Below are 21,411 nucleotides of genomic sequence, written 5' to 3'. Positions count from 1 at the left end.
GATGATGATGACTATAGGGTAGATTTTGGCATGCAAAGGAGCACGCAGAAAGTGATGTGAACTATCAGCGAAATTTTGTAGTCGGGTCACTCGATCTGTTGTGAATGAGAAGGCTTGGTACGATGCCCCAGAAACAACATTGATACGTACCTCGTGTGCAGCACACACCCATGTTATATTCAGCAGACTTGTTCTTGTCAACCGCCAGAGAGAGAGAGAGCAAATGATAAAGGAAAGGTAGGGAGGTTAACCAGGACTGAGGCCGGTTGGCTACCTTACACTGGGGAAAGAGAAAAGGGGACGGAAAAATTAAAGGGAGAGCAAGTCTACTGCGGATATCGTTCGGTCACTCAGTCACTCAGTCCGGATCGCAGACGCTGACTCAATCTAGTAGCTTTCAAATATCGCAGCAGCGCTTTTGTGGCCTTTTGTATATGTGGACTCGGTCGAAGTAGAAAGTGTTCAAACAATCCAGAGCTGCGAGCTTCAGGACCAAGGTAGGCAGGTCGGTCTTCTTTCTTATCCCTGGAACCGTAAGACGCACTTGAGGTTGTTTTAAACACCACAAAGCTGAGGTTGAAGTGCTGAGGGTGTGAAGCCCGATGGTAGACAGGCACGATGAATGCTGACCTCGTTGGAGAAGGATGCCTGTGGTCGTCGTTCTGGCAGGCAGGCAAGAGAGCTTGATTGCATGCGTGAAACATGACGAACATGGACTAAGGACTAGGATTGTCGGACGCGCAAGTGATAAGAAAGAGCGTGAAGTAATCGAAGCTTTAGAAATCGCGAGATTAGGGCCCGAAAGATGTGTTAGTGAGGCTTCCATACATTTGTACCGCAAGGAGTTGGCGTTTCTTGGCTTGACTACATGATAGCGGCATTGGTCTTTGCGGTTGGTGCGCATGCGTTCTGTTGTTGGTAGGAAGGTGGCGTTGGAGCATTAAACCAGTTGTTAGTCTGCGCCTGTGTCGTGTGGTTCTTTCTCTGTCTTGTCCTTTTTAGCGCAGTTTTTCTTTGTTCTCATAATGGACCCTAAGCCTGTCGGTGCTAATGTAAGTCGTGCTCGGATGGTCTCGAGCCATTATAATGGTTCCTGCTCTCGAGGCGCTCCGCGGAAGGCCTAGGCAAACACTTAGTGCCTGTGCTTGCACGCTCTGAAGTTCTCGAATATTTGACTTGCATGTTTTAGCAAGCACGGGAGAACTATAACGTAGCAATACGATAAAAAGTGCTCGATATAACTGTAGCATGGAGCCCACTGACGATCCCCATGTTTTTCCGGCGATAAACTTGAAGACATGAACAATAGATGTGAGCTTCTTCAAGTGGGCAACGTGAGGGCTCCAAGAGAGGTCCCGGTCCACAATGACACCCAAAAACGGATGCTTTCTCTTGTAGGAGATAGGCTGGCCATTGATGCATACTGGATAACGAGGCATCGCTTTTCGTGAAAAAGCGACTAACGCACATTTTTCTGTTGAGATGGTAAAGCCTTGTGTGTGAAGATAGTGAGATGCCTGTGTTGCTGCTTTCTGTAGCCTTGCGCGAACCTGCAGGCGAGAGACCGCTGATGTCCAGATGCAGATGTCGTCGGCGTAGATTGAGACACTCACTGTTTCCGGTAGGGATTCGGCCAGCCCAAGAAGCGCGAGGTTGAAAAGAATAGGGCTTAGAACACCACTTTGGGGAACTCCTCGGCATGTGTAGTGGTCGGTAGTCAGACCCTCTTCTGTACGTACGAACAAGGACCTTTGTGTCAAGTAGTTTCTGAGCCATCGATATACTCGCCCTCCTAGTTCAATTGTCAAAAGTGTGTCTAGAATGGGTTGATGGGAAACGTTGTCGTAAGCGCCTTTCACGTCCAGAAAGAGCGCTACTGATAATCGTTTCCAAGATTTTTGCTGTTCTACATATTACACTAGATCGATGACACTGTCAATCGATGAACGGCCTGCTGACATGCACAGCAGGCGCAAGTGCTGGGCTAGTCGTCAAGCTGTACGCCAAGTCCGGAAATTAAGTGACGGCGGTCCACCTGCTTTCATGTGGAAAACTAAGAAGAAAGCACATTATTAAGCAACTTCAACAAACAGAAACAGAGCAGTATTGCTTGCTACAGCCTGTCACTCAATTTTTTTTTGTGTGGTCGTTTCTTTTACCATTTGCGCCACTTTTCATGGTCATTGGATACGAATGGCGTTTCCAACATGAAACGGGGAGTGAGGATGCAACCAAGCAGTATGAGAAGGTGCGCAACAGAAAGAGCAGTGGCAGAGTTGCTGAGTAATGTTAGGTGGAAAGATTGGTGGCGGAAGCGCAGGGCAGTGGAAGCACGCAGGAGCTGTCGACGCGCTACTGGTCGGAACGCCGAAAAGGGATGCACGAACGAAAGCAGCTGGAATAGCGAGTAAATACATTTCGGCTACTTGTTGGAAGAGCCGTCTCAAGAGGCAGAGGCGCGCGCTCACCAGCGATCGGCGGTGCCGGCTTCAGTGCGCCTTGCGTGAGCTTTTTGAGCCACCCTTTATGACCTAGGACTCTTCCCGGACGTGTCGCACATTTGCCTTCGAAGTGAGCTGTGCAAAGCGTTGTCGTCGCTAAGATGCAATTGAAAGTCCTAATCAAGGAGTGTAGCAAAATTGCAGAAAAATTCGGAAAATAGCATCTCAAGGGCCGCCGAGATCTGTACCGTTAAACTAAGCAATGATTACTATGCCCATTCGTATGGCAACAACATTATTAGAGCAGCTCGAGCCGCAATATTATAGCCTGATATAGTTGTCAATGTATCACCCTCTAGGCTGAACTGAGCTGTTTGTTTTCTTTTGCATAAACACACAGAAACACGGCTGCAGCTTTACATTTCAGATTTACGGGATAATGATCGGCCGTTATGCCTGGTGGTCTAGCGAAGGACACCTTCCTTCACCAAGTAGGATTACAATGTCCGAAAAAAGGGAGTGTTCGAATGAGCGCAGAAGTTGAAAGACAGAATGAGCGCATGGTTGAGTCAACGGCAGTAGGATAAACTTAAGTGTCACTGGTGCATCGCTGTGGCTATATGTGGGCTTTCGAACCTCATGGTTCCGACGCTACAATGCGTGGAGTTTCCATTCACCTAACTTGACATAGAGCGGAGGAACACAAGACCGACTTCAGCAGATTAACGCACCGCTGCCTTAAAGCACATTTTACAGGCAAAAACAATAATTACCGGGTTTTACGTGCCAAAGCCACGAGTAGGAGTCTCCAGAATAATTTTGCCCACCTGCGGTTATTTAACGTGCGCCTAAATCTAAGTACATTTGTGTTTTCGCATTTCACCTGCATAGAAATGCAGCCGCCATGGGCAAGATTTGACCCCGCCACCACGTTCTTAGTAGCCCGACACTCTAACCACTAATCAAACACCGCGAGTTTTATAGGAAAAAGAGTGCAGCATATACAAAGTGCTCAGCGATTTCAACGCGGTCCTTTCTTGTGCCGCCGTAGGCCACTGGGGACACCTAGTTCATGCATTCTTGTATAAGTTGAAAGTGCAAGCCTTTGTGATTCATTGTGACGACACTTAGCACCCTCCCCCAAGATCAAACGTCACGATCAAAGGTCAAGAATGCCAAGATCAAATGATTTCGCTACAACATCATGATACAGTCGATTAAAGGCCCGTTTCGAACAGCAGTGAAGAGTTCATTAGTAAAACAAATTAAATAATAATAATAATTTATTTCTGCCTCAAAAAATACAGACAGGGGGAGCTGCAGAAAAAGCTGTCATAAACAGCTTGACTCGGCCGCAGCCCCGAAATACAAAGCAGCAGCGACAGGCAATCTCATCGCAGACATGATGGCTTCATGATAAAGAAAAAATAAACAACAACAACATAGCAAGAACATACGAAGACTAAACAAAATCTTATCTGCACTTAAATGTGCAGAAACAAAGTTACTTTGTCACAAGCAGGATTACACTTAACATAATCGTCAAATAACATTAATCAAATAACAGCACAAATGACAAAAGAAATAATGGACACAATAAATATAGAACAAAGAAAACATCCTATATCCTATCCAATCGATCCTATATTAAGCATTATCTATACGTAATGATTATTCAGTGGCACATTCTTTTGCATATGAATTGCATATGGCACGTATATCTCGTTGGGTGCAGGTAAACAAGTAGATGTTAGCAGATTCGTACGCGTTGAGTAGGGAAGGAAGTGTGTGTTGAAGGTGCTCTTTCCCGGTATTGATACGTGCTGTTGGCACCAACCAGTTTTCGGGGTGTCTGAAAGGGTAACTCTTTTTATTTTCTTGTAAGTTTGCTAGATGCCGAATGTTACTTATATTATTTGTTGTTTCTATTTTAAAACGGACGCTGAGCCGATACTCATACAAATTAAGAATTTTCATTATACCAGTTTCAAGAAAAAAACGTCTGGTGGTTGTTCCGTAATTTACATTAAAGACATTGCGAAGAAACTTTTTTTGCAAAATATAAATTTTCTGTAGGCAGGACGGTGTTGCAGTGCCCCATACCAGCTCGCAATAGTTAATGTAAGAATAAAATAATGAGTTGTAGAGAAGCAGTTTAATTGGTTTAGGAAGAATGTATCTAATGCAGCCAATTGCGCCAGTTATTCTAGCTAATTGCTTGACAACTTGGTCCACATGTGCTGTCCATGACATAGTTGAAGAAAATACTACCCCAAGACATTTAAAATGGTCAACTATTTCTATTTGTTTGGAGTTAAATAGGATACTTTTGTGAGGAGGAACCAATTTATTTTTCGTCCTGAAGATTACCGCTTTTGTCTTGCCCTCATTAACACGCAAATGATTAGATTGGGACCATTTTTCCAGCGAGATCATCGTCGTGTTGCACGATTGTATGAGTTCGTGAATGTCGTTTCCGGAGAAAAAAATGCTGGTATCATCTGCAAATATTATGAATCGGGCATTTGGGTTAATGTTTACAATGTCATTAAGGTAAATGATGAAAAGTAGTGGTCCTAATATACTGCCTTGTGGGACACCAGAATAAACAGGTTTTACTTCTGAATATGCATTATGTATGTTAACCGTTTGTTTCCTTTTAGACAAGTAAGATTTTATTAGTTTTGCAGCCTGTCCTCGGATTCCGTAGTACCATAGTTTCTCTAGAAGTAATTCATGGTTTACAAGATCAAACGCTTTCGAGAAGTCGACGAACATTCCGATCACAAAAGATCTGTTTTCAAATTGTGACAGAATATACTCTTTTTGTTCTAAGAGCGCCAGTTCAGTAGATTTGTTTTTTCGGAATCCGAATTGACACGGTGTTAGCAAATTGTATTTATCTATAAATTTAGTAAATCTAGAGTGCAAAATTTTCTCTAGTGCTTTGGAGAAGACAGGTAGTACGGACACAGGTCTATAATTGCCTAAATCATTTCTATCTCCCTTTTTAAATAAAACAGTTACTTTTGCCATCTGCATTTGTTCTGGAAATATCGATGTAGCTAAACAAAGGTTAAAAATGTGTGTGATGGTTGGCGCTATGATATCTGCAACATATTTTACAGGCTTTATCTGAATGTCTTCAATATCTCGGCATCTACTATTTTGTAGGCTGAGTATAACAGTTAGTATTTCATCCGTTGTCACACGATCTAAAAATATTGTATTATCATTATGAAAGTTTATATACTCATATATTTCCGACAACGACCCATTAGTTTTTCTTTTTGTAAAAGAATCATTGAAAGCGTTTGCGAGTTCAGTTCCCGTTAGCTCTTTACCACCAATATTTAAATTGTGCACATGGTTCTGTGACTGATTACGATGTAGCAGTGAGTTTAGACGGGTCCAAATCACATCATGGCGGCCCTTCCTCACGTCTAGATATGTGGAGTAATATTCCTTTCGAGCTGATCGCAGTTTCTTTGTTAACCTATTTCGAAACTGTTTAAATAAATGCAGATCTTCTGCCGCACGTGTCATTATAAACCTTCTGTATAGCTTATTTTTATACTTAATTTCATTCCGCAACTCAGGGGTGATCCACGGTTTGCGAATTTTGCGAGATTGTTTACATGTTTTAGAGGGAAAGTAGGAGTGGTATAGCTGTTTAAAGAGATCAATAAACTTATCGTAGGCTTCATTGGCATTATTAAGGCAAGCAATATGCGTAAAATCAACTTGCTTAACAGCATCCCGAAAATTATCAAGAGTAACATTGGTTATACATTGGTATGTAATACCTTTTGGCTGTTTTAGTGCTTGGGTTACCGTCTCCATGCACAAGAACACTGGTAGATGGTCGCTGATAGGGCATGATAAGGCACCAGTCTCGAATTTAGGATGCGAGAAATTAGTAATGAACAAATCTAAAGTAGACTGACTTTCAACTGTTATTCTAGTAGGTGTTTCGAGCACATTCATAAAACCATTCGAAGCCAATAACATCTTAAATTCTCTAGTACAATGACTATCACTGCTCAAATCAATGTTGAAATCACCTCCGGCAATAAGCGTGTAACCACCGTCTGCTACATAACACAAAAAATTGTCGTAGAATTTAAATAAAAGAAGCTACATTTCCGCTTGGTGGGCGGTAACAGACAGAGTAAAGAAATTTACCCAAACACAATGACATTATCTCATAATCCAGTGTAATTGTACTGAATGGGCTAAAAATTTCACCATTTTCATTCGCATCCAGCAGTAGTGCTACTCCCCCGCCACGACCAACAGGCCTGTTAAGGTAGTATGTTCTATAATTTGCCATTTTATAGACATTATCTGCGCTGGTGCTCCACGTTTCACTCAACATTATCACAGAGAACTTAAATTGAAATGCACTAAAGAATTCTTCTAGCAATTCTGCTTTATTTTTCACTGATCGTGCATTGATATGTACCGCTTTAATGGATGCAGATGAAAAAGACGAAGCAATGCGGTTCAGGTCATTCGGAAGGTGATACGGACAATGTATCATTTTTTCTTTCTTTACGTACTGTGCTTACGTAGTACTTATTTAAGATCGTCCAGGTCGTTTGCTCCTTTGATATGAATTACATTAATTCCTTCATCTTTGCGGACGAGGATCTTTCCATTCGTATGCCAGACAAAACAATAACCGCTATCGTTTGCCATTTCTTTCGCAGTTCGAAGCAAGTCTCTGTTATACCGAGTCATGTTTTCCCGGATAATGATGCGCGGTTCACCATTTTTGGCTTTGTTCTTAGCTTTCAGCCATGAGTCTCTTGTCTGTCTGGCGAAACGCACGATTATTCCCGGCGTCCTACCCTGTCGAGCAGGCAATCTGTGTATTGTTTGAATGTCTTCTGCCGTTAAGAGCGGGACTTCAAGCTTCGGGGCAATCGTGTTTAACAAGGAAAGTAGATTTTCGTTGGGTGCAACCGCAATGCCGTGTATCTCCAAGTTAAGTTTCCTGCTTCGGTACTCAAGGTCGTTAAATCTTGTTGCAGCTGTGTTTGCACTACTTGGGTCATGTCGTCGTTTGCTTCTAGTTCCACTACTTTCTTCTTCAGCGCCTTGATCTCAGTGTCCTGGCGGGAAACATGTCTGCGAAATTCATCAAACTTCTTAGAGATATGTTGCACAGATTCTTCCATTTCTGCCACTTTTTTTGTTAATCCTGGCAAATTATCAAGTTTCTCGAGGATAGAGGCAAGAGTATGCCTGACATCAACATCAGGATTATTGCCTTCCTTGCTACTTCTGCGAGAAACATTTTCCCTGCACATGAGACAGCGCCACGATTGCTTTGCAGCATTGTTTTTTGCTCTAAATTATTTCTCTGTCACGCCCGCACATTTACCGAAATGATATGCGTATTGACACTTCGTGCATGTCACTCTCGGCCCATCGTCACAAATAGGTGACTTACAGGACGAACACACGTTAGACACTTGGTTTTCGTGATCGGACATTTCAGCAAAATGACACAAAGTACGTTTAGACAAGCAGTCAATAACAGCAGAGGAGGCAGCAGCGCCAGTGGCATTTGGCACAATCCTTTTGAACTTTAAGTAATATTGCACTAACCTGCAACAGGAGCAGTTTCACTGTTAGCGATGTAGACAGGTTGCTGCCGCCGCTGCCAAGTAGCCGAACGGTCCAAGCGTTCGCTTTTTTATCTTGTGCGGGCTCCCAGACGGCGCCTGCGCAGATTGTCTCAGGGTTTACGGCAGCGCGCTGACGGTAGATTGCGCAGACAGTAGCACGCCTGGCATTCGATGATAAGGCTCGGTGGTGATGGCTTCAGAAATGGCGTAGGTTCCCAGCAGCAGAACTGTCAGTTTTCCGGGTTCCCGGCCGCAGGAGTGCTCAGGAAGGTGAAGTACGATCTGCAACAGGAGCAGTTTCGCCGTTAGCGATGTAGACACGTTGCTGCCGCCGCTGCCAAGTCCTATGTTAGCTATGTAATTAGCTATGTCTTATTTGAAAATGATTTTTGGATACCGTGTTGTAATAACCGAAGAATTGACTTAGACTCGCTGAAGTTAACTAAACTTGAGTATACTGGGTGATCCTACTTAAGTTTTCCGGAATTTTTCTAAAAATCACCTGTAGCAGATACCATATTTCTAGTCCTTGAGCTACATTACTCATAGAGGCGGGGGTTATTTGCACGAGAAATCGAAACACAGACTCCATTTTTTAAACAATTAACTAAAAAACGTCTTAACTACTTCACGGCACGTACTAAAATTCGCAAAATGTAGCTGGTGAGATTGCAAGGCGTGTCCACTTGGAATGAATTTCCAGAATGAAGCCAAATTTTGAGATATGCACCATCAAACTCGCCGTAAAAATGCGCTATTGTTCCACCTACCTCTTTATCAAAACGCTCTTTCATGCACTGAAGCACAAAATAACTGGTACAGTCAACCACAAATCTTTGCCGACCACGGGAGTACACGAAACGTTCAATTTCCAAGCAGCTTGTAACCGTGGTCACTAAAACTTAACACAATGGTGTTCACATATACTGGTAGAGCCTGCAAATGCGAATACTGGGCTGCGTTGTGAGGCTGGGCAGATATTCAGCTTTTTCTCATATTTCGTGTGCCGTACAATATTGTGGTCGAGTGCACGTGCATGTATTTCGTGTGTGAAGTGATTTTTTAAAGAGAAATGGAAGAGATAAGTGCAGTGCCGTAACTGTCTCTCACAGGAGGACACCTCAACAGCACTGCACGGGGGAGGGGTATGGGGAGAAAAAGATGGAGATAGTGACCGGAAGTAAAAAGGAGAGAAAGACCGGAATAGCAAAAAAAAAAAAAAACGACAATGTAGCTAAGCGTTTGCGGGGCCTACAGCCGCGCTCTGAGGTGTGTTGCTTCACAGAATTCCATCAATGCCGAAAATGCACGCTTGGTAATGGAGCTGTGAGCATTGGGGAAGAGTAGGCACTGCAGGGTGGTCGATGGCAAGCCACATCGGCGGTAGGAGGCGTACAGAGCCTCCCTCTCGGTCCCGAAGGCCGGGCAGTGACGTAGAAGATGCTCCAGTGTCTCCACGCCGTCGCAGCTACCACACACGGGGCTGCCTGTTGCCGTGAGCCTGTGTGTGCGCGCCGCTGTTTCGCAGCAGCCGATGCGCAGGCGGAGAAGGAAGGCGCAGTCAGCCCGAGAGAGGCCCACACGCGGGAGCAGGCGCGGGGGCGTTCCCGCCGCGACGCGCCGATCAGGGTGTTGCGCAGTGAGGCTCCGCAGAACCGCTGTCTTGGCCGCGTCGAAGCTTGTCACCAAGTGGGTGAGGGGAAAGCGCTCACCGTGCGCCGCCTTGGCGAGGGAGTCAGCCTCCTCGTTGCCTGGCAATCCGATGTGTGCGGGTATCCATTGGAGCGCCAGGTCGCAGCCTTGATTCACGATGTGTCGCAGCTTGCAGCCAACTCGAACAACAAGGGGCACTCCGGCATAGTCCCTGGCCAGCATGCAAAGCGCCGCACGAGAGTCAGTGAGAATGGCCGCTGACACAATGTTCGGATGCTCCAAAAGGATGTCGGCAGCGAGATCGATGGCGGCGAGTTCGGCCACTGTCGATGACGCGGCAAAGCGCAGTCGGCACTGGCGCGTTTCCGAGATGTCCGGTGCCATGCAAGCCGCAGCACCAGACCCGTCCGGCGTCACCGAGCCATCGGTGTAAACGAGCAGTCGTCCTGCCAGTCGCTCGTGCAGTAGGGAGGCGGTCTCCTGTCTCATGGCGCACACCGCAGTTCGGCGCTTTGATGCGACGCCAGGCACCGCGATGTTCACGTCGAGCAGACTGGAGTAGTACGGCAGGGAGGCGAACTGTGGCGACGACCCGATGAGCTGTGAGAACTCGGTGGCGCACTTGCCCATTCCCGAGTTCGGCAGGGAGTGGAGTCTGCAGACGAGCCGCTGGCCCTGTGGTGAGCGCTGCAGGCGCTCAATGTGGTGGAGCGCCTGCTTCCGTGCACGAAGCGATGGCCGCCAGTTGCCCACTTCCGCGAGTGTCGCCCCTACTTGGGAGGAGCGAGGGAGGCCGTATAGTTCTCGCACCGCAGTACGGTGCGCCATGTCAATAGCATTCCAATTCGCCGCTCGAGCGTTGGTGGTGGGGAGGGCGTAGAGTGCTCTCGATGTGGCGACAGAGTTGTACACGCGCAGTGCGAGTTGCGGCGTGCATCCGTGTCCACGCGCGAGAAGAGAGCGCGCGGCGCTGGCGACTTTCCTTGATTGCTTGCAGATGTGGGAGACGGCCGCTCTTGCGCCACGGGAGAGGGCAGCGGCGCAGAGTCAGCGGTGGCGCTTCGGAACGTGCTCGCGTTCCTCGCGGGTGTACCAGTAGTGCCTCTGTTTTGGTCGCCGACAGCTGGAGGCCGATGCTTCCCATGTACTGGTCCACCGCGTCAATGGCAGTCGGGACAGATGCACGCACCTGATAGCCGACTTGAGTAGGGCCAGTCGCAAAGAGGGCGATGTCGTCTGCGTAGATTGCCACCCGTACCTCGTGCGACATCGCTTTTGGGATGTAGTCCGGAAGTCGCGCGAGGGCAAGATTAAACAAAAAGGGGCTCAAAACACTGCCCTGCGGAACACCAGAAAACACACTGCGCGGCCGGCTGAGCGCACCTCCAACCCGCACCCGAAGCGTGCGATCAGACAAGAAGGCTCGCGCGTAGTCGAGTAGCCGGTCGGTGATGCCGAGCTCGTGCAGCGCACTGACGATCGTAGAATGCGCCAAACCATCGAAGGCGCCCTGTACATCAAACAGGACGAGGTAGCCGGCCTCGCGACGGTCCGCCGCCTGCTCGAGCATAGCGACAACCTCGGCCAGGGCGTCAGCCGTTGCGCGCAGCCGGCGGAAGCCGCTCTGCTCGGGAGCGAATGCGTCGAGTGCCGCCGCAATCCACTCCAGACGACGAAGTGCCATAGCTTCGAGTGTCTTACCGGCAACAGACGTGAGTGAAACCGGGCGGTAGGAGCTCACGCTGCTTCGCGGTTTTCCACTCTTGAGGAGAGGTACCACGGTTGCTTCTTTCCACTCGGGAGGGACGACGCCGGTGCGCCAGACGCGGTTGTACACCTCCAACAGCAATGGGAGCTGCTCGTCGTCGATGTTTCGCAACGTCTGGTAGGTCATTCCATCCGCACCCGGCGCAGAACGTCGCCTACGAGCGTTGAGCACGATGCGAAGCTCGCTCAAGGTGAAGTCCTCCGTGCACAGCGCCTTCACCTGCTGCAGAATTGCGTTCGTCGGGAAGTAGCGAAGCGGCGCGAGGAGAGCGGCTTTGTTGTGCTCAGGAAGCACGGGAAGCTCGAAAACTGGGCCATCGGGCGGAAGCAACGGCGGCGGCGGTGCAAAGGCGGCGGCGAACGCGTCCGCGAGCTGCTCTGCGCTCAAGCCCTGTGCGACCGCGATGGAAAGCGCAGGACAGCGAGGGACCTTTGGTCGAAGGAGAGCGCCGAGAATGCGCCACGGGCGCGATCTGTTGCGCGTATCGTCGAGCGACACACACAAACTGCTCCACCTCTGATTGCGCCGCTGCCTGGCATGACGGCGGCACGCCGCATCAAGGCGATTGTAGAGAGTCCAATCCTCTCTCCTGTCGCTCTTGATGGCTCGATGTTCAGCGCGGCGCCGGACAGCTCGAAGGTTAAGCAGCTTGATGTCGGGCACCGGCGTTCCCGCAGGCACAGAACAGCATTTCGTGGCGGCGTCGACACAACGTGTCACGTGAGTCAGGAAATCCGTGTTCGCAGTAGGGGGCGTGGCACAGAGTTTCCGAAACTGTGTCCAGTCGGTAACACGGTAGGAGCGCCGCGGTCCATGGGCTGTGGCGTGCGGCTCGAGGGAAATCGGGTAATGATCGGAGCCCTGAGTGTCGGGGCTGCGTCGCCACTCGTAGTGGCAACCCTCGCTCACAAGCGACAAGTCGATGGCGCTCTTCCGCGCACCCCGTCGCACGAATGTGGGACTGCCGGTGTTGAGAAGTAGGAGGCCCGCAGAGAGGATGGAGTTCAGCAAGTCCCTACCTCGCGGCTCGGTGTGCGGGCACCCCCATGTTGTGTGGTGACTGTTGAAGTCACCCAACACCACACAGTCACCTCCGATGCGAGCGACAAGCGCAACCACGAACGAACTGTCCCACCGACGCACGGGTCGAACATAAACACTGGCGACACAGGTGTCGGCACCCCCAACACGCACAGTCACGGCCACGCACTCGATGCCACTGGTCACGATGTCGGTGACATTTACGTCGGCTTGCGCGAAACATGCGCGGACATACAGAGATGCGCGGGACCGTCCAGGCGAATGCAGCGGGTCACAGCAATGAGTCTTGTTGCAGGTCTGCGACTGGCATTCGGTGGCACTGTGATAGGCCACAAATCCGGGGAGGTTAAACTCGCCGGGACGCGCGTAAGTTTCTTGTAGCGCGAGCACGTCGTATTCGTGTAGTGAGAGGTGCTCGGCGAGTTCAGCGTGACGGCAGCGCATCGAGCGGGTATTTCGTCCAACACTATGGGAAATATCTGGAAACTGGTGTCATCGTGGACATGCAGTTGAAGTGGAAACGTCTTCGAAATTCACCGGCTACGATTCGTAAAATAGAATATGTGCCGTAAAATAATTAACTAGCAAGGTAATTAGTTATTCTTATTAGTTAGTTAAATACGTGTTTCGATTTCTTGGCCTAATAATATCCATCTCTTCAACTGATCCAGTAGACGGACACGAATTATGCTATCTGTTGCACGCGATTTTTGAAAATTACGGAAACCTTAAAAATGATCACCCACTGTAATATTCTAATAGTTTGCAGCGGATACTAGTTAGCGATATGATTCTGTAGCGCGGCGGAGGGTGCGTCACTAGGCTTGAACAATGGTACCATCTAGCCCTATTTTAAGCCTAGCCTAGCCATAGCCTAGCCTAGCCAAATAGCCTAGCCCATCTAGGCTATTTTAAACTCCCAAGTTAACCTATCACTTCACAGGCCTCACAAGGCCAAGAAAGTCAGATTTAAATTTCTGTAATTTAATCTTTTTGGCGGATTTGTAAGCGTAAAATCAAGGTTTTTTTTAAAGTGAACTAAAAATTTTACACTCACCCTGCGTGCCCTTGCTGAGGTGTTTGTGCACAATTGTGTACACTCTCGTAGGAAATAAACCATATCAGTTTTTATTGCGATAGCAAGTATATGGAAACTTGAGACACATTTATGCCGTCGGCGTCGCCGTCAGGTTCCTTATAAAGTCAAAGGGCGTCAAAACCTTCCCTGCGCGCTGTTTGCTGTATGTGCGAGCGATACCGCGCGAGGGTGAGCTGACGAACGCGGCTCAATCCAACACCAACTGGAAAGGGAAAAGGCCTTAGTTTTTCGCCCTTTCCACTCGCACTACGTCCGCAGATGGGGCGCTCGCATGTCGGCAAAAGAGTTCGCCCAGTCACCGCGACGTCGCCGTATCGCGCGTTCGGCTGAAGGGACACCCTGCTGTCCCGCGGCATCGGCATTCCCCGGCGCGTCTTTGTTGACGTGCATCACTTCGCCGTTCAGTTACTCGTGTTTTGCTTGTAGCTGTGAGTGTTTCCGTGTCTGCGAGCTTTAGAAATGTGAAAGGAAGGACGCTGAAATGCCGTGAAAAGGGCTGTGTACCGCAATGCCGCGGCAACTACGCCGGGGAGACGAAGGTGCCCATGTTCTAAGTTCCGAGGAAAGAAACACTGAGCAACGCTTGAATACGCGATGTGCCGCGGAAAAACCTCTCGGTCACCGAGAATTCCAGGGTAAGCTTACTTTTTTTATATAGCATTGTTATTTTGTAGCAGCACCAACGAGGCTACACAGCGAAAGATGGGACAGAGCTGCCGCCGACGCCGTCCGTTTTCCATCCGCGTTTCTCCGCGTTCACGCTGAACGCGCGCAGTTCCCCTAACTACACCCAGCGCCTGTGACAGCGACTCGGCAAGTTTAGACACGGGAAGGAGAGTTGGGTTCACTCGTCGTGTAGCGTCGGAAGTTGCTGCCTCTTCTCCATCACGCAACGTTTTTGATACAAAAGGTTCCTGTTGTAGATCTGCGTTTACTTGTGTTTGCGCAATTGCATATCGTAAATTGCGCCCGTTTAGCGTGAACGCGGGGAACGCGGACGGCGTCGGTGGTAGCCCTGTCCCATCTGTCGGTGCATTGCCTCGTTGGTGCAGCTACAATTTCATTGAAAGAAGATATGCATACAGCTGTAGCTGGCTCACAAGCCGCACTTCTGTAGGTCAAGTACCCATGGGTTTGCTCATTGGAGGTAAAATTTATTTCAAGGTATGCGGTTTGAACATCACGCAGGAGGACATTATCCCAGTAGCCCCGCATACCGATCAAGCAACTGGCCGCACCATCACAGTGCCGCTATCTCAGTGCCACTATGGGCACCTTCGCCCGGACGCTGTGCCGTCGAAGTTCCCGAACTGTCCGAGCTACATGGCTAGAAAGCTGCGTACAGGGAAGACCCTGACTCTAAGCGCGCGCGCATAGAGCATGCTGCCCTCCAGAAAGCCGTCGCTAAACCCAACGGGGCGTTTGAAAGAGCACGCGAGGAGCATAAAGGAAATTCCTTGAGCGAGCTTACCAACCACTTGAGGAACCAAGAGATGCAGTTCTCGGACGTAATAGAAAAACATGAAAGGCTTCTTCTCATTCACATCGTCGACGATGAAGCATCGTTGCCCAAATACTCTGTTTATGTGAAAGAAGACGAGTGTGACGCTACATGTCATGAAAGCGGCTTTAAGAAAGCTAGGCACAAATCTGTGCGTTCCCGAAATTGCTAATGGCAAAAGGGGTATCGTGGAACTCCTCGAAGGCAATGGGAAGTGGAACAGTGGTCAGATGTCCAACTCAGTGGCAAAAATTTGCGAGTCTGTTTGTTTAGTCCTGTATCAGTTTTCGCGTCCGAAGCACAAGACGACGCCGACTGCAGTCCATTTCTGAAAAAACAAGTCGCTATGTAGCTATCGATAAAACAGCTCAGACGATACTCTGCTTATTTCGTGGTGTTCTGCTGCATTCTTTTCACTATATCGCCCCATGCGTATGCTTACATACGCAGCCATGGAAGCATGATCTTGCTGCATCCTATGACGATCAGACCAGTGTGCTCGTCTTATGGTATGAACCCTCAACAAGAGCATCAGAGCGAAGCATACCTCCGTTACATGACGAGAAAAATTTCTGACCTGAAAGATGATCAGGGCTTTGTCACAGTTATGGGAGACGAAATACATATAAAACCCTTGACTACAAAGGGGGCAATATTACCGGCGCTGCAAATGAAGCTGCAAACTGTGCGCTTGTTCTCATGGTGCGCAGCCATGAGAACGTGCAAATGCAAAGAACTTGCGCACATCGTGCCAGTGCACAGAGTAGAGGTAGGGTTCATGCACAAGACGGTTAAATATGTTATTTGCGGGATGGAAAATATTGGGTACCGGGTTGTGTGCGTCGTGAGCGACAACAAGTCTGTGAACAGAAAGCGATGTCCCTCTTCGAATTGCCTCCGACTAACAGAATTGTGTATCAACACCCGTCAGAACCTGCAATGCCGCTGTTCTTCGTTATAGACCTGGGACACATACTAAAATGCATACGAAATAAATGGATCAACCAGAAGAATGACCAAGTTTGCTGCTACTTCCCTGAGATCCGAACAGACGCGCGACAGCCAAAGCGCAATCAAACAGCCTCATTTGCGACAATCAAGGATCTTCACAGCAAAGGGTATGACCAGCTGTTGAAACGTGGCTAGCGGCTGTAGAGAAAAGCCCTCTGCCCTTCGAATATCGAAAGTAAGAACCTAGAGCTTGCCTTACAAATATTCAATGATTTCCTTACCTGAAGCGTTACGTGATCTTGGAGCAAAGCACAGCCTATTCTCTTTTGAGGCCACTGCTACATTCATCGAGAACATACTCAAGTGGTGGGAAATTCTAAAGTTGAAAACTCCGCGCAAGAGAAAACGGCTGAGAAAGCAGTTCCAACAACCAGTGTTCTCCGTTGATAACAATCCAAAAGTCGACTTCTTGCACATGCTTTTGAAATGGCTGGATGAGTGGGAAAACAAAGGCCTTGACAAGGGTACTCTGACAAAGGAGACTCGCGCTGCTCTCGAACCCACTACCTATTGTTACGCAACACCCCGGGCAATAAGGATGCTCAAAGATCATGCCTAATCGAAACGGAGGATGGATTCCTAATTTGGTATGGTTGTCTCGAGTGGTTGCCGGTCTAGCAGGCCCCGCACTGATTACAGGCCCCTTTGTGTGTGTGCCACTCTAGGGGAGCACCCTTTCCGCGAACTGTCAGACTCTAGGGGAGACCCTTTTCGCGAACCAAACAAGACCCGCGGGTTGTCGCCAGAGGAGGCAAGCACGTGCAACGTCGCCTAGGAGAAAGGATCAGCCGCCTATCCCCGACCACACTCAGTGAATGACACAGGCACGAGAAAGCGATCGCAGGATGACAGACTTGATGGCAGCTTACGCAGTAGGAGGGGACATATGTCTTTTTCTGGTGCAGTTTGAGCGTGCGTATGAGAAGGCAAAATGGCTGCAACGCTTGCTTACGTTGCTGCCGCGGGAGGTAGCTGATATCATTGCCCGCATGGGGAAAGAAGCAATGAACTTAGATAAAGTGAAAGCGAGTCTGCTTAAAAACTATAGATTATCAGCAGAAGCATTCAGGCGAAAATTCGGGGAGGTCGAGAAGACCAAAAGTGGGTCATACTCAGATTTCGCATACACCTTGGAGGTAAACCTGAAAGAATGGCTCAGAGAAGAGGGTGCATTCGGCGACGCCGAAAAAAACAATGCAGTGCGTTGCATTAGAACAGTTCTACCCCCGGCTGCGAGAAAACATCAAGTATTGGGTTCAGGATAGGCGATGCGTGGACACTATCACGAGAGTGGCCGATCTCGCGGAGGAATACGTAACTCGCCGTGCGTTTGAAGGCAAAGAAGCTCCTAAGAAGGAGATGAATAAATACAGACTCCACAAGCCAGAGTGATGGTCAAAGTGGAGGCAATATAAATCAATTAAAGGTCAGATTTGGTGAAAAATAGCGACAATAACAGCAAGGGAAGGGAGGAGTCACCCGAACAGAGGGCAGAAAGGCGAAAGAAAAAAGCTTTCGAGGCAAAAAAAACCAGTAGTTTGCTACAACTGCCAGCAAACAGGGCTTATCTCCGTGGGGTGCAGAGATCTCAAACTAGTGTTCATGTCACTAAGCAGTAACGAGGAAAATGCGAACTTGCTAGAACCGTACATTCGAGACCTCATGGTAAACGGCAAACCGTGTCGGGTGCTTCGCGAATCGGCAGCCACAATGGACGTGGTGCAGCCGTCGTATGTAGAGGAAAGCCAGTTCACGGTAGAATGTGCTTAGATAAGGCAAGCCGTAGATGCATCCAGTGTTTGTCTCCCTGTGGCAAAGATTCGGATCGAAGGCACTTTTGGAGTAGTGGACACTGGAGCCGCCGTCTCGGCACCTCTCCCGCCACAGTATCCATATTTGTTTTCTAAAAATCCGAGGATTTGCTGCGACGCAGAGGGGTCGGGTTGAGTGAGGGAATAGTACAAGCCCTAACTCGTTCCAAGGCAAGGGACCTCGCGGCCAAGGCGGTGTATAAATGTGCAGTGGTGAAGAAAACAGGTTTTACGGAGGATTCGTCAATCAGCACCAAACAGGACAGCCATATAGGGGATATTGCGGAAGGTACACTAGCTAATGAAGAGGTCAAGAAAGCACCGGAGCCTGAATTTTCTCGAGAGGCAGAATGCAGAAGAAAGTTATTAAATGTAAGCCCTGCCACATTGATTGCTCAGCAGGAAAAAAGATTACACCCTGCGGAACCTAAGGCCAGGCGCGAAAGAAGGCGTGGCCAAACAAAACGTAACGTTCTTAAAGAGGGTAGGCGTCCTATATAGAAAGTACGCCAGTCGAAAGGGAGTGCAATTGACCAACTCGTGGTGCCGCATCCCTATCGTCAGCAGCTCCTACGCCTGGTCCACGGGGGCTTCTTGACAAGACATCTGGGCATTAGGAAAACAAAGAGCATTAGGAAAACAAAGAACCACTTACTGCAGGAATTTTACTGGCCCGGCTGCTTTCGGGAAGGGGAAGCATTTGTGAGAAGCTGCGACACATGTCAACGCATAGGCAAGCCCGGAGATAAGGCTAAAGCGCCAATGAAACTTCTTCCCATTATCACGGAGCCGTTTCGCCGGCTCATAATAGCCACAGTGGGGCCAGTTTCTGCAACGCAGTCTGGCTATCGGCATATTCTCAGTGTACTAGACGCAATGAAATTCCCAGAGGCAGTGCCCCTCAAAGAACTAAGCTCGGGGAGATCATCAACGCACTTTTGTCTACCTTCGCGAGAGTGGGGTTTTCTGCAAAAATCCAGTCAGATCAAGGATCCGTCTTTACAAGCGCACTGACCTGGACGTTTCTGGAAACGCGCGGTATTAAAATTATTCATATCTCTGTGTACAATCCGCACTCAAACGGGGTAGAGAAAGTCCATTCAGTCATGAAACGGCTTTTGCGAGCCCTTTGTTATGAGCACAAAGCCGATTGAGAGGTTTGCTTGCCTGCAGCAATGTTCGCGCTTCGAACCGCACTGCAAGAGTCAACAGGTTTTTCACCTTGAGAGATCGTTTACGGTCGCTGCCTACGATTCCCTCTTCGCATTGCTCGAGAAGCCTGGGAATGACGGGCGGACGACCCTTCGGTTGTGGCCAACGTGCTAGAGCTGTTAGACCGACTGCACACATCTCAAGAATTAGCAAGGCAGGAAATGCGCAAGGCCCAAATCAATGCTAAGCATTACTATGACAGGACGGCTCGAACGTGACGCTTTGAAGTTGGGGAAAAGGTAATGATCCTGAAACCCTCATTGAAAAACAAACTACTGGTTCAATGGGAAGGACCGGTTGACCTAATTCTGAAATTATCTGATACAAACTACGTAATCACGGTACCGGGAAAATGAAGGACACCGTAAGTGTACCACAGCAATCTACTTAAACCCTACCGGCAGAGGGAGGCCGTTGTGAACATGTCGCTTAACCAACCTGAGGAGATGCCTGTCGACTTTCCGGAGTTAACATCAATAACGGGGGCAAAAGATATTCACGAGAACATTCACAAGCAAGTTTCGGAAACACCGGGCAGGACCACTGCGATCGTTCACGATATCGAGTTAACCTCATCGGATCCAGTTCGTTCGAAAGCTTATCGCGTTTCACCTCCTCAACGTCAAGCCATGGCCCCTGAAATAAACAAGATGTTAGAGCTAGGTGTAATCGATCCAGGAGAGAGTGATTATACCTCGCCTCTTATCTTGGTTGAGGTCCAAAGAAAGGAGCCACGACCATGTATCGACTACCGCAGGCTCAACTTAATCACGAAGGACCAGACCTACCCAATACCACACATCGAGGAAAGGCTTGAGAGAGTCAGCAGTGCTAATTTCATCTCTACGCTGGATTTAGTCAGAGGGTACTGGCAGACTCCGTTCACCGAGAGGCCAAGCAGGCTTGCGGCGCTTATTTCCCCGATGGGAACTTTTCAGCCGAAAGTCCTGAGCTTTGGATTGAAGAATGTTCCCTATTGTTTCTCTATCCTTATGGACCAGGTGCTACGGGGAATGGAGGACTTTGCACTTCAGTATCTTCATGACATAGCAATCTTTTCTTCATCATGGGCGGGCCATATGCAACACTTGGGAACCGTGTTGTGCCGTCTACGAGAGGCCAACTTTACTGTCAAGGCTCCCAAATGCCCATTGGGGCGCGCGGAAATAGCTTATTTAGGTCATGTAATAGGGCAAGGCTATCGTCGGCCTTGCGAGGTTAAACTGGTCGCAATAGACAGCTTCCCGCAACAACGCACCAAGAGCGACATCAGGTCATTCCTTCATTTGGCAGGTTATTACCAAAGATATATCCCCCATTATTTCGAGATTGCAAGTTCTTTAACAGAGGCTCTCAGAAAAACAGAACCGCGGACGGTGGAATGGGATGACGCAAAAAAGGCTTTTAGTATGCTGAAGAAAGCACCAACGAGTCAGCCAGTGTTGAACGCGCCCGATTACTCTAAGCCATTCATTCTTCAATGTTATGCCAGCGACCGGGGTATGGGGGCGGTGCTTTGTCAAAAGAGAGATGACGAAAATGAACACCCCGTACTGTACGTCAGTAGACACCTTTCAGTTCCTGAGGGAGCATACTGTGCATCAGAAAAGGAACGCGCCTGCGTGGTATGGGCAGCGCAGAAGCTAGCTTAATATATCGCTGGTTCAAGGTTCACCATAGAGACTGACCACCGTTCCCTCATATGACTGAAGTCCATGTCTAAGAGAAACGGCTGTTTTTTGCGCTGGAGCTTGGCTCTTCTACAGAACACATTCTATGTCCGCTACAAGAAGGCCTGCCGACGGTCTGAGTCGTTGCTGCTGGAGTAGCGAAAGCCTCATGCTCCACTCTGGTTTCCATGGCATTCTTGCTTTGGTATTTTTTTTTTCATACATATTTTTATTATCGCGAAGTTGTAGTTGGTTGCTAGCTGATTTTAGTAACCACGTCTTAACGCCTTCAAGAAATGATGTTTTTAGTGTTTAGGGGGGAGGACGCGCGAAAGGGATGGGAAAGCAGTAGCGGGTTTTCTTTTTTCTTTTTTTGTAAAGCCTGGTGTGTCTTGGGGGAGCGTGGCCTTGTGCTCGCTTGCTTTGTGTTTGTGGGTCCGGCACTGTTCTGGAGTGATTGCTCGCCCAAACAGGAGACAAATAGTTGCGAGACCGGTTTGCAAGTCCAGTTTCACCAGACTGGACCAGGGAGAAAAGGCATACAAAAGCACCATGAGGACTCATGAAC

At 48.6% G+C, this 21,411-nt stretch overlaps 1 protein-coding gene and 1 pseudogene across 1 annotated transcript in view; one reads left to right on the top strand and one right to left on the bottom strand.

Annotated features, from left to right (window-relative positions):
- Positions 1-11,193, bottom strand: part of LOC129381796 (uncharacterized) — a 34,129-nt gene extending 22,936 nt beyond the window's left edge. The window contains exon 1 of the mRNA XM_055064955.2: positions 8,058-11,193. Coding sequence (XP_054920930.1) covers positions 9,329-10,558 — 1,230 coding nt within the window. The 5' untranslated portion in view covers positions 10,559-11,193 and the 3' untranslated portion in view covers positions 8,058-9,328. The remainder of the gene's footprint in view (positions 1-8,057) is intronic.
- Positions 11,194-14,766: 3,573 nt separating this feature from the next.
- LOC129381844 (uncharacterized) lies at positions 14,767-15,855 on the top strand (annotated as a pseudogene).
- Positions 15,856-21,411: the final 5,556 nt, after the last annotated feature.

Source organism: Dermacentor andersoni, chromosome 1 (assembly GCF_023375885.2).
Source record: "Dermacentor andersoni chromosome 1, qqDerAnde1_hic_scaffold, whole genome shotgun sequence".
In the NCBI taxonomy this organism is placed as follows: Eukaryota; Metazoa; Arthropoda; class Arachnida; order Ixodida; family Ixodidae; genus Dermacentor; species Dermacentor andersoni.
The sequence above is the reverse complement of the archived record's forward strand: the minus strand, read 5'-3'. Positions and strand labels throughout refer to the sequence as shown.